The following is an 11,875-nucleotide window of genomic DNA, read 5'->3' as shown; positions in this document are numbered from 1 at the left end:
AGGTGCTCTCCGATTGGCCAGCAGTGGACAGGGGGCGGAGCCAAGAAGGCCGGTTATCACAAAGATCCGCCTCAAAAGCTCCCAGGCTATCGCAGAGCGCACTGGAGCCCTGGCCAGCGCGCAGCCTTCCCGGCGCCGGCAAGCAGGGTCTTAGGAATTCTCACTTGCTTCGGCTCACTCTCCTTCACAAAAACCACTGGATCTTACATGCTTCTGTAACCCCACTTCCACTCCATGGTCCCATGATCCTGTGCCAGCAACAGGTAAGGGCTTCAGTGGTTTTTTTTTTCCCTCTCCTCTCCTCTTTGCGTGTGTAGGGCAGTGGACTAGCGCCACAGTCCCCTACCCTGTTGTCTCCACTGTTCTGGAGGTGCCCATCTGTCAAGCTGCTGTAATGCTTTCCTCTGCAAGCTTTGGAGTCCCGGCTCACTGCCTATATAGTTTGTGTGCGCACCAGAACATCTTCAGAGCTAAAAATACTGAGACATGCTTGGAAGAGTTGAGCAATAGAAACAGATTTCTCTGCAGCATCTGTTTGTGCTCATAACTTCCAATGCACCAGCTGTAGCGAGATACTGGGTTGAGAGGCAAGCGCCAGACTGAAGCGGATTCTTCCTCTTATACGGGGTTCGAGGGAGGAAGAGAAGGTAATTGGGCATTGGAGGTCCTTCTTGAGCGCAGGTCTCTGACTGCGAGACTCAGCACTTAATCCAGATCCTTGGCATCTGTGTGTGGAGGGGGGATAGCGTGTGTGCATGTGCGTGTGCGTGTGTGTGTGTGTGTGTGTGTCGTTGCTTCGAATACAGCACAGAGTTCCAGAGTCAGAGCTCCAGAGTGAGCATCTCGAGTCGAGTCTCAGATTCCTTTGCTGAGAAACAGAGTGTGAGCGTGAGCTGGATTTTTGCCTCAAGACCGAAAAACTTTCCCATCCTATGTCAGTTTGCCCTAAGGACTTTGCTATTCTTAGTAATAATGGTGTAAATTCCTCATTTGAAGACAGTGTGGTTTTAGGGAAGCAGTGATCAAAGAGACACGATTATGAAAAAAAAAAGACTGCATCATAACATGGATTCATTGGGACGGCTGGAAGAAAAACCAAGATAGGAAATGGATCTGGTTCAGTCTGTCAGTGGAGACTTGGATGAGACTGTCCTTTCCAAAGGTTTACACAACCTCCAAATATACCTGTCATGAAATACAGGTGTTACTTGAAAGTCTGTTTTGGTTAAGCGGAGACGAGGCTTAATATTTCCCTTTGTCATTTATGGTCTCTTCACATTAATCATTAATAGGCTGTCATAGTTCCTTTTGCCAGCCAGCTCTATGTGCCCTTTGGGTACCACTATGCTTGTTCACCTCGTCTTGATCGCAACCAAGTCTTGGGCTTTTTATTTTTAAGTTTTTATTTTTCATTCTGCAGGAAAAAAAAAATTCCCCATACCCGGAAAAGAGATAGGTTACTTCGAGTATGATAAAAATGGTGGCAGTTGCGGTCAAGGTCATTTCACCTTGCTTTGTGCCTAGAACTCCATATTGTGATATTCTTTTATTATTATGTTCTTGATATTGGTAAAGATATTTGTTGCACACCTTTGTGAAATTACTTAAACAAATCAGTCAACACCTTTCAGACACTCCTTATCAAAACTCACTTGTCAACTGTCCTTCTCTGACTTCTGAGAAGTCTAAAAGATTGATCCCATATTTACCTGAACTTTGGACCATTTCAAGCTTTTTAAACAAGGTAAATTTTTGTTTACTGAACACAAGTCGTCCTTGGCATGCATAAGTGCCTAGAGTTTCCACAAACATTGCTGGGTATAAATGTTGGAGGCAGCACTCACGTAGATATAAATGGGTGTCTCCCCCTCTCCACTTGATCCCTCCCCCCCTTTCTGTTTACTGAGCTTCACAGAGGTTGCTCTGCAGCAATAGGACTCACATAGCAACTTGTGCCCAGAGCACTCTGGGACTGGTCTGCATGGCGTCAGCTGGGGAATAGCTGCCTAAGCACTCATTAGCAGACTTCTCTCACCCAGCACCTTTTCTTCTGCTATGTCCTGTCTTTTGTCAAAAGCTTACATTTTCACTGAGAGCCAATGACCCTCCTATGGGACACTGTGATTCTCATTTATTCTTCCCAAGTCCCTTTATCGAGTTTCTCCCATGCTCTACTGGAGCTATTTCCTACATACAAAACAATTCAGATTCCCTCACTTTTGCTGCCTGATCTCCTTGCCCCTGTATCTCTCTCTCTCTCTCTCTCTCTCTCTCTCTCTCTCTCTCTCTCTCTCTCTCCTTTAATATCTACCTAAGATTGAGGCACTGGACTATATTTTTCCACTGCTTATGCTTAATTTTGGATCAGCCTATAAATAGCCTTAACATGAAGCGCACCACATGTGGCCTCTCAGTTTCCCAGAAATACTTTCTACCTCATTGGTTATGGCATGGGTGAAATGATTATTCATGTCCATTGAGTTTAGATCTGGTGTCTTAAACATTTGAGCGTAACGGGGATTTGTATATTACTCACCAAAGTCATTATCAGCTCTCTGGAACTAGAGCCATCAAGGAGGCAAGAGTATCTAAGTAGATTACTAGTTTGCTGTTTTTCAGATAATTTTTGAAATAAAACTGCATGAAAGTCCTATTTTTGGGAGGCAAGGGCAAGAGAACTTTCTGCTTACGTGACGTCGCTGGGACCTGTGGGCAGGTCACTTGCAAAAGCACAGCCAACTCTATAGACAGCGAGCCTGTCAGAGTACAGTGGGTTCTAGACTTCCACAGTTGTAACCAGCTCCTCCAGAGTCTGAAGACAGATGACACGTGTGTGCACACATACAAACATTGCTCTGTTTGGGTTTGACATGTATTTGACACGAGGAAATTTTCCATTTCAAGGAAAGAAAGGGGCGGGGGAGTGGTTATTTTTTTTCTCCTTTCCAGGAAGTACTGGTAAGACCTGAAAATGATGCACTTGCATGTGGAACAAATTCTGCCATTAGCAATGGAAATGAGACAATCACAGCCCCCTCAGTACAGGCTATTTGCAAGGTTCCAAGTGGGGGAAGCTATTCATAGGAAACAGCTATTGTGGGACTTGTGGAATTCAAACAGATGTCCTAGGATGGAGGTATTGGAAAGTCCTAATTGGGCCCTCAGAGTTCATGGGATTGTTAAGTTCTTATCTGGAGAGAGGCAGAAGTCAGTGTGAAGAAATGGCCCACGATGCTAAAGCATGAAACACTTCTTTTGAATAGTGGAAAGGGATTCATTGGCACTAGATTATCTTAAAATACGCTACAGTTAAGTTTAACTCAGATGCACTCTCTGAAGGGACCCCTTTGACCTATTCCCATGTTTTAAAGGAAAGCACACCTGCATTTGCTGTCCTACCACTGTCTCCATGTTCATGGAGAAACATTTGGCAACACTGTGTGAGCCAAATCACCTGAAAATACTGATAACATATTCCTTTCCAAGTCCAGGATCTAGACGTCTAAGAAATATGATTCTTTGTGCACTTGTCCAAATGCACACTTCGTAGGCTAGCAGACAAAACAGTGAAGTAGGTAGAAGGTTGGGAAGGTGCCAAACATAGGAACTTTCTGTTTTTTAATAAAGCAATTCAAAGGCATTTTCAAATAAAACATCATTTAGGTGTCAGAAGCTGGCAAAATGTAACACACATTGCAATTTTCACAGGTGACTAATCTCAAGAAAACTAAGTTGGGGCACAGCTTGGTAATAGTGTAGACAGAGAAGGAGAAGCCAGAAGACCCAAGCATGGCATTTCCAGAGACAATGCACCTTGCCTCTTGGTAAAGGGCTGCATGAAATAAGGACAAATGGATCACTTTCTATGTCTGCAGCTGGCTTGGCTGAAAACAGCTCTGTTGACTGATCCATATTCATGTGCCTTTCGGGGAAAATCAAACCTGGAGCCCTCTCACCAAGGCCTCAACACATTTCTGATCTTCTCTATTGTCCCTATTAAAAACAGGACATGGATTCAGCAGTTTGAAAAGATGGAAATCACTTTCAGTTTTTAGTTCTAGGCCATATTAATATTAATTTACTTCTAGGCTTCATCAATCCCCATTACACAGAGAAAACACCTTTGGCCATTTCTTAGTTATTCTTTCCTTTTTTTCCTCCTTTTGTTTTTTTTTGTGTTACAAAAAATGTAGTTTTTTATTTTGTTTTATTTTTGAGTCGAGGTAAAGTCAAAGCAAGTAGCTAAATTTTAAATTCCACCTGGGGCAGAATGAAGCAGTGGGAGGGAGCTGGAAACTAAGCTACTATTTGTTCATGTTAGGTAAAGGTGAGTGCCTTCTCCATAGGAACCTGCAGCAAACAAGAGGACTAGAAGCGAAAGTAAGCTGAGTGGCGTTTATGAGCGACTTTGATTACAAAGTTGTCTCTGTTAGAGAGAACACAGCCTTGGACTCACATGAAATGAGCCCTTCCCTTATCTCAATCCGCTAAAGACCTGGGCCTTTGGAACAGAGGTGGCTTCCTCCCTACCCTGTCATTACATATGGCAATCCCATCCCTGGAGAATTTCAGGAGTGATATTGCTAAGCAACAGAATGGCTCTCTATCCCCCAGAGCAAATCTGCGTCTTTGAATCAGAGTCACTTGCATTCAGGGAGATGGTATCCGACATTTCTGCGCTGTGTCTGCTTCAAGTGTTGGGAGTGACAGAGCAAGTCTAAACAGTATCCAGAAGTTAGGGTGTATTTCAAATGCTGCAAAGGACTGCCTGCCCAACATTATGACTGAAACAAAACTGTCTATGCCCATAGATGTCAACCTTGTCAGCAAGGGCTGTGCTATTCTCTCTTCATGCACATGTATCTGGATGAATACCCTGGCTGTTCTTATGAAATATTCTCTGGACATATCCTGCTTTTAGAAGCTGGTGCAAACCTTAGAATCAGAATGAATCTTCTGTTTATTACCTTGAGACCCTGGAAGAGAGTAAGAACTGATAAGTAGATATGGATTCTAGAATATTCTAGATTGCTGGCAAATAGTAGAAGAAATGGAAATTGAAATTTTGGTGAAATGACCAGCAGAGGTACTTCATCCATGTTCAGGGACTGTGATTTTTAAATAAAAATTTAAAAGAGCATTTGTAGGAACAAAGAAAACTCCACACAACCAATCCAAAGCACATTTGTTTGTGTCTTAGTCTGTTTTTCTTAAGTTGGGGATATTGTCTTAGACAGTAGGACTCCTTTAAGTATAGCTGTTTTATAACAAATACTCTCTTCTCTTATAGGACAAGTTCTCTGGATGTCAGCTGAGTTACTAAGGTAACTCTATTGGTGAAAAGGCAAACCTTGGTAGAATCCCAAGGTCCTTGGAAGCATCCATTTCTCCTCATCTTCTTTCCTTTCTTTTTTTTTAATTTTTGGCGTGTGTGTCTCCACCGAACATTCAAAACTGTTTCTTCAAAGGGTTTTGCAAAAACTCAGACTGTTTTCTAAAGCAGAAACACTGGCGTCCACGGCGGAAGCAATGGGCAGTGTGCGAACCAACCGCTACAGCATCGTCTCTTCGGAAGAAGATGGCATGAAGTTGGCCACCATGGCGGTGGCCAACGGTTTCGGGAATGGCAAGAGTAAAGTCCACACGCGACAACAGTGCAGGAGCCGCTTTGTGAAGAAGGATGGGCACTGCAATGTTCAATTCATCAATGTCGGTGAGAAGGGACAGAGGTACCTGGCAGACATCTTTACCACCTGTGTTGACATTCGTTGGCGGTGGATGCTGGTGATCTTCTGCCTAGCGTTTGTGCTCTCCTGGCTATTCTTTGGTTGCGTGTTTTGGTTGATAGCCCTGCTCCATGGGGATCTGGATGCTTCTAAAGAGAGCAAAGCTTGTGTGTCCGAGGTCAACAGCTTCACGGCTGCCTTCCTCTTCTCCATTGAGACCCAGACAACCATCGGCTATGGTTTCCGGTGTGTGACAGATGAGTGCCCAATTGCTGTTTTCATGGTGGTATTTCAGTCAATCGTGGGCTGCATCATCGACGCCTTCATCATTGGTGCAGTCATGGCAAAGATGGCAAAGCCAAAGAAGAGAAACGAGACTCTTGTTTTCAGTCACAATGCTGTGATTGCCATGAGGGACGGCAAGCTATGCTTAATGTGGAGGGTGGGCAATCTTCGCAAAAGCCACCTCGTGGAAGCTCACGTGCGGGCACAGCTACTCAAATCCAGAATCACTTCAGAAGGGGAGTATATCCCCTTGGACCAGATAGATATCAACGTTGGGTTTGATAGTGGAATTGACCGCATATTTCTAGTGTCCCCTATCACCATCGTCCATGAAATAGATGAAGACAGCCCTTTATACGACTTGAGTAAACAGGATATTGACAATGCAGACTTTGAAATTGTTGTCATACTGGAAGGCATGGTGGAGGCCACCGCCATGACGACCCAGTGCCGGAGTTCATATCTGGCCAACGAAATTCTCTGGGGTCACCGCTACGAACCCGTGCTCTTTGAAGAGAAACACTACTACAAAGTGGACTATTCCAGATTCCATAAGACTTATGAGGTACCTAACACTCCGCTTTGCAGCGCTAGAGACTTAGCAGAGAAGAAATACATCCTCTCCAATGCGAATTCATTTTGCTATGAAAATGAAGTTGCCCTCACAAGCAAAGAGGAAGAGGACAGTGAAAATGGAGTCCCAGAGAGCACCAGTACAGACTCGCCTCCTGGCATAGATCTCCATAACCAGGCCAGCGTACCTCTAGAGCCCAGGCCCTTAAGACGAGAATCGGAGATATGACTGGCGGATTCCATCTTTGGAATAGTTACATCGCTACACAGTCTGTTGTTGGTCAGAGGTCCGAGACAGTTATACAGACCATGGTACTGGTCGAGAGGTGGGTGAAGGCGAGTAGCCACAAGAGACTAAGGCTAGCACAAAGGTTTCAAGAAAAGACTGGAAGCAGGATGACTGACGGCAAGCTCTTGGCAGGCCTCCGAGCGACCTGATGGCACATATCTGTTGTAGGAAAGGTTGTGGGGTTTTAAATGTATTGTTTTGTGTTTTTACAAAACTTGAATATGCAGGCAAGCCTCAATTTGGGTGTTTAGCATATCTGGAATGCTTCTCTTTAGGGGAACAAGAATGATTTTAATGGCATAACACAGGCAAGACTCTGCCTTAATTTTTGAAAAGCTGCTAACTACATGAACACAAACTGTATTTTTGTTGCAGTGTAGGTTACCTTTTACATAATTTTAAAAAGTCAGTGTTGAACATTGTTGAAGGCGCACACTGTGCTTCAAAGTGTCAAGTATTTGGCTATTAACTGCCAAAAGGAGAGCCTGATTTTCTGAGGCCAGTAATTATTTTTTGCTAAAATTGATCTCTCTGATCTCTCTCTCTCTCTCTCTCTCTCTCTCTCTCTCTCTCTCTCTCTCTCTCTCTCTCTCCCCTTTCTTGTTATGTAAGGGCATTATGTAACCCTAGCCAAATGTTAGCCTCTGGGTCTTATTCTTTTCCTTTCCACTACACTAATAGGTTATCTCCAATTTTCAGTTAGACTACCTAAAATAAATACCAAAGAGAATGCACATCTTTTTGCACAGTGGAGTTTATATTAAGAAGGAAACAAAGCCCCATGGGTTGTCTGGGAAATCCAGAGACCCTAACTTTGAACCTCAGCAAGATGTTGAACAGCCTGCCTGTTCATTCTGCACCTTAGTCTGAAATAGAGACACAAAGTCGATAAATGTGTGTTTTCAGTTTTGTTCTTTTGTGCATCCTTTTTATTTGAAGGGGAAGGGAAAGGGGACATGGGTCACACCTACATACACACTATCCCAGTGTCTTTCTGTCCCTGATAGGTAGCGTTGATCAGGCTAATGTATTCAAAGGAGGGAGAAAGAGATACTCCACTCAGAACGTTCTGAGCTTTTCTCTTTCTGCACATTCCAAGGTTTATTCCATAAGATCAGATCTTGCTTGAATTTGGTGGGTAACCTGACATCCTACAAAGAGAGCCATCCAGCATGGAAGATAGATTTGAAATTTTGCAACTGAATCATGGCTTTGACGGTCAGGACATTTCTAACTTGGTGTCACATTAGGAACGATATCTGGCCTCCAGGCTTGTCCTTCTGAGGCATCTGCAGAGAGACAACATGGGCTGAATATGCCAAAGCAGGGGATTTCCGTGTGTGTGTGTGTGTGTGGGGTGGGTGTGTGTGCGTGTGTGTGCTACTTCAATGCAAAAATCTACTTTACAAAGGAGACGGAAGCTGCCTTTTTAATGGCAGAAGAGGGTAGGAGAGAATGTCTCAGTATTTTAGGGTCTTAGTGAGCCATACAAATACAACACAGTGACAAGCTAATGAGTTAAGAGTCTAACGGGTTATTTCTCTCTATGTACACACTCATGACTATTATGAGCTGGTCATTGTCTCTTGTAAAGTCCCGAAGCCGGTTACCAAGGACACACTATTTTCTAGAATCCTCTTCTGCCTTGTCACCTGCCTTGATGAAAACACCTCTCCCCACCCTCACTCTAGCCCAATAATGAAATTCTCCCCCTTTTCTTTCTTTCGGTTTTAAAGTCCCCTGTTTGTGGATCCCAGGGTTGCTAATTTTGCCTTTTAGTTTGGAGTCTGAAAATCAACTCTCGAATGGTATTATACCCTAATATGCCATTAAAAATCAGCTTGTTCTTGAATCATGTATTTTATTTCAGTCGATGTTTGTGCCGGTCTGTGGCTTGTGAGCAGCCGTATCTGAACGCAGGGCCTGTAAAATGATGCCAGTTTCTGCTGTCAACTGTCCTAAGTCTAAAGAGTGGGTAACTGTGGGTGTTATTCTCACGGAAATCAAGAGGGCAGCGTTGAGAAAGGGTTCATCATTGTACATCCGCATTTAAAGGCAGGGTTCGGAAGTTGCTTGAATCAGAGTTGGAGGGGTCGGTTGAAGACAAAAGGGACTGGCTTTTGACAGTTGAGGCCATATGGAGGGCTTCAGGTGCTGCTATTAAGGAGATTAGCAGAGGAAAATTATCAAACCAAAGAGTATTCAGTGAAATGTCAATCAAATGAAGATGCAGTGGAGGGGGGGGGTGACCACCTGGGGGTCCCTCCAGACACACAGTGCTACCATTAAAAAGACTTGAGTTATTTGAAAAGGGGTGGGTAATGGGACAGGAGAAGAGGGAGGGGAGTCTTTCAACTTATTTTTTAAAAAGAAGAAAGCATCTAAAATTTCTGGTGCATAGGTTTGTTTTTCGTTTGTTTGTTTTTTTTTTCAAGAAACTTTTGCAGAAGCTACATTTTTAAAGTGTACATTTTATAAAGTTTATCAGATATTTTCATATTTAAAGCCAAATGTAAATAGAAATCTGTAAAGGAAAAAAAAGTACCGTAGGAGGTGTAATTACAGCAGTGATTCTGAGAGCTAGCACCTGTTATGCTACCGGTTAGCATGGTTTTAGCGAATATTACCAGCCTTTGGAGGTTCGTTTTGGTATGTTCTTCTGTTATTTATTTCAGCATGGACTGTTCCTTTCAAGAGCTTTTTGTAGTTATTAGCATTTTAATAGTTACGCGCTTTACATGGCTTTTTGTTTTGTTTTTGCCAAGAGCCAAGACATAGGTAATGCACGGCATTTCTCCCTGCATTTTTACCTTCAGAATATCTGTCTTTATTGACTGGGCCTCCGGAACTAGTGCACACACCTGCCACTAGTATGCAGATGGAGAGACTCACCTTGAACATCTGGGGTTTATTCCCAGATGCCCATCGCTTCTCTGCTGCGAGCAAATCCCTCTAGGATGTATTCCCTTTTAAAGAATGTATGCCCGTATCTGGAAGGGCATTATATATTTTTTTGGAGGGGGGAGGCATAGATTCCTGGTTATTCTATTTTTAAATAAAAGGTAGACAAAGTGAATTCTATTTTGATTATCGAGAAAGGAATAGTTTTCTATCCCTCTAAGAGTATACTTGAATCAGACATTTTTAGAATGTCGTAGAGCACTGTAGTCATTTCCAAATCCCTAGAGAAAGTTTGTTTGACTCCATTCTTGTTCTGTTAACGCGTTATTCGTTGTCTTTCACTTCCTCTCTCCCTCAGTCTTGCTGTGTGTCCGATGACCTTGGTCCCCCTTGCAGACAACGAATGTCAGCTCTTCTCCTATAATCAGCCACCCCTTAAAAGCAAACGGTTCATCCTAAGGGGTGGCTTAAGCTCCCCATCACTCTGTTTCATGATGTTAAGGTGAAAAGTATAAAAGGGTTGCATTATTGCATCCCCTCCCACAACCCTCAGTAAACTATAGTTTCTTTCCTAGGAATGGTAGGTTTCAGCTCTGGGCTCTGGCGAGTTGAACAATCCTAGCCTTTGACAATCATGATAGTTATTATTTTTCCCATTTGCCATCTTTTTGTATCTAAAGTCTTCCTATTGTACTGCACAAACCATGGGTTGTACATATTTTTTATATATTATGTCTTATTTTATTATTTCTAAATAAAAATTAAAAAATGAAAATGAATTTGTGAAACTTTCATTGGATTTCTTGTATGACTGCTGTAGGGACATTAGCATCAATAGTCTCCGACAATGAAGCATAAACACTGGTTATTTGAATGAGTAGACTATAGAAATGGCCTGAACACACAGGTGCAGGGGACTGGCAGATTAGTTTAATCCAAGTTAGAGGAAATCAAGCTTGCATTTTCGTTTGGGACAGAACAGCTTAGAGGATAGGAAAAAAGGAAACAAAATAAAACTAAAAAAATGGTTTGTATTTTGTATTTTGATTACTAGCTTGCAGTAATAACATTTTGTTGACCCTTGACTATAAGTAGATTCTACCTTGTATATTATTTATCCTGTTTTCTTTCTTCCTTTTTTTTAATCTTATGACAGTATCTCATGTAGCTCAATGTATCTTACATTGGCCTCTGAATTAGTTATGTAGCCAAGAATGACCTTGAACTTCTGATTTTCCTGCACCTACCTTCAGTGATGAGATTCCAGGCATGAATCACCATGTCACCATGCCTAGTTTATTTAGTGCCAAGGAGATTATGTCAGGGTCTTAGTGCATGCTAGGCACTCTGATAACTGAGCTACATTCCTACTATATTTTATCTCCCCCACAAAACAAAATCAAGGTATTGTATGTTTAGTGTAGGACTAGGAAGGCAGATGCGGCAACCACTGGGAGAACATATTTTGACGTCCTGGGCCAGAGGGCTTTTGTTTTAATTCAGCAATCTACCCTTATAGTCCAAAAGTAGTACAGTCACAGACAACAGTAGCAAAAGTGAGCCAAAGTGTTGGAGCAAAAAACCTGAGTTACAAGTACAAGAAGTGGGTCATATTTGGTTGGTTGCCTTTGATTTTTCATATCTATGATGAACAAAGACAGTGAGGATGATTTTTAAAGCTAAGACATCACTGAGATAAAATTTGAATTCACTTGATCTGCTTCCACTATGTGACCTATTATTTCAGAGCACAGCACTACCAGCTCTAGATAGTTTCTGAGGAAAAGGGTCAATCCTTCTATCAAGTCACCAATTCTTCCAAAGCTGGAGACAGAAGGGACCCTGCTGTTCCTAAATATGTGCTTCTTGCTATTTCTTTTACTCAGAGAACCCTTTCAAATGTGGTTCCAACTTCTTGGCAACTATTAACTAATTTCACCTTAATGGCAAAACTCTGTGGCTCCTGTTCAATCAAGACTTGAGAAATGAAGTGATCAAGGCCTGGAGAAGCACTTTGCAGGGGATTTGAGCCAGTTGGTTCAGGAAGAATGAGGAAATGCTCAAGCAGCAGAGGTGCTGAGGCTGAGACTACTCCTCCTTT

At 42.6% G+C, this 11,875-nt stretch overlaps 1 protein-coding gene across 1 annotated transcript; it reads left to right on the top strand.

Moving 5' to 3' along the window:
- The first annotated feature begins 74 nt into the window (after positions 1-74).
- Positions 75-10,553, top strand: Kcnj2 (potassium inwardly rectifying channel subfamily J member 2). The gene is made up of 2 exons (XM_087909834.1): positions 75-263; positions 5,291-10,553. Exon 2 carries the CDS (start codon positions 5,530-5,532, stop codon positions 6,811-6,813), a length of 1,284 nt encoding a protein of 427 aa, XP_087765960.1. The 5' UTR covers positions 75-263; positions 5,291-5,529; the 3' UTR covers positions 6,814-10,553.
- The last annotated feature ends 1,322 nt before the right edge of the window (positions 10,554-11,875 follow it).

Source organism: Myodes glareolus, chromosome 9 (assembly GCF_982192425.1).
Source record: "Myodes glareolus chromosome 9, mMyoGla1.1, whole genome shotgun sequence".
In the NCBI taxonomy this organism is placed as follows: Eukaryota; Metazoa; Chordata; class Mammalia; order Rodentia; family Cricetidae; genus Myodes; species Myodes glareolus.
The sequence above is the reverse complement of the archived record's forward strand: the minus strand, read 5'-3'. Positions and strand labels throughout refer to the sequence as shown.

What these genes read in the sequence shown, in the direction of transcription:
- Kcnj2 (XM_087909834.1), top strand. Translation starts at nt 5,530, where the DNA reads ATGGGCAGTGTGCGAACCAACCGCTACAGCATCGTCTCTTCGGAAGAA.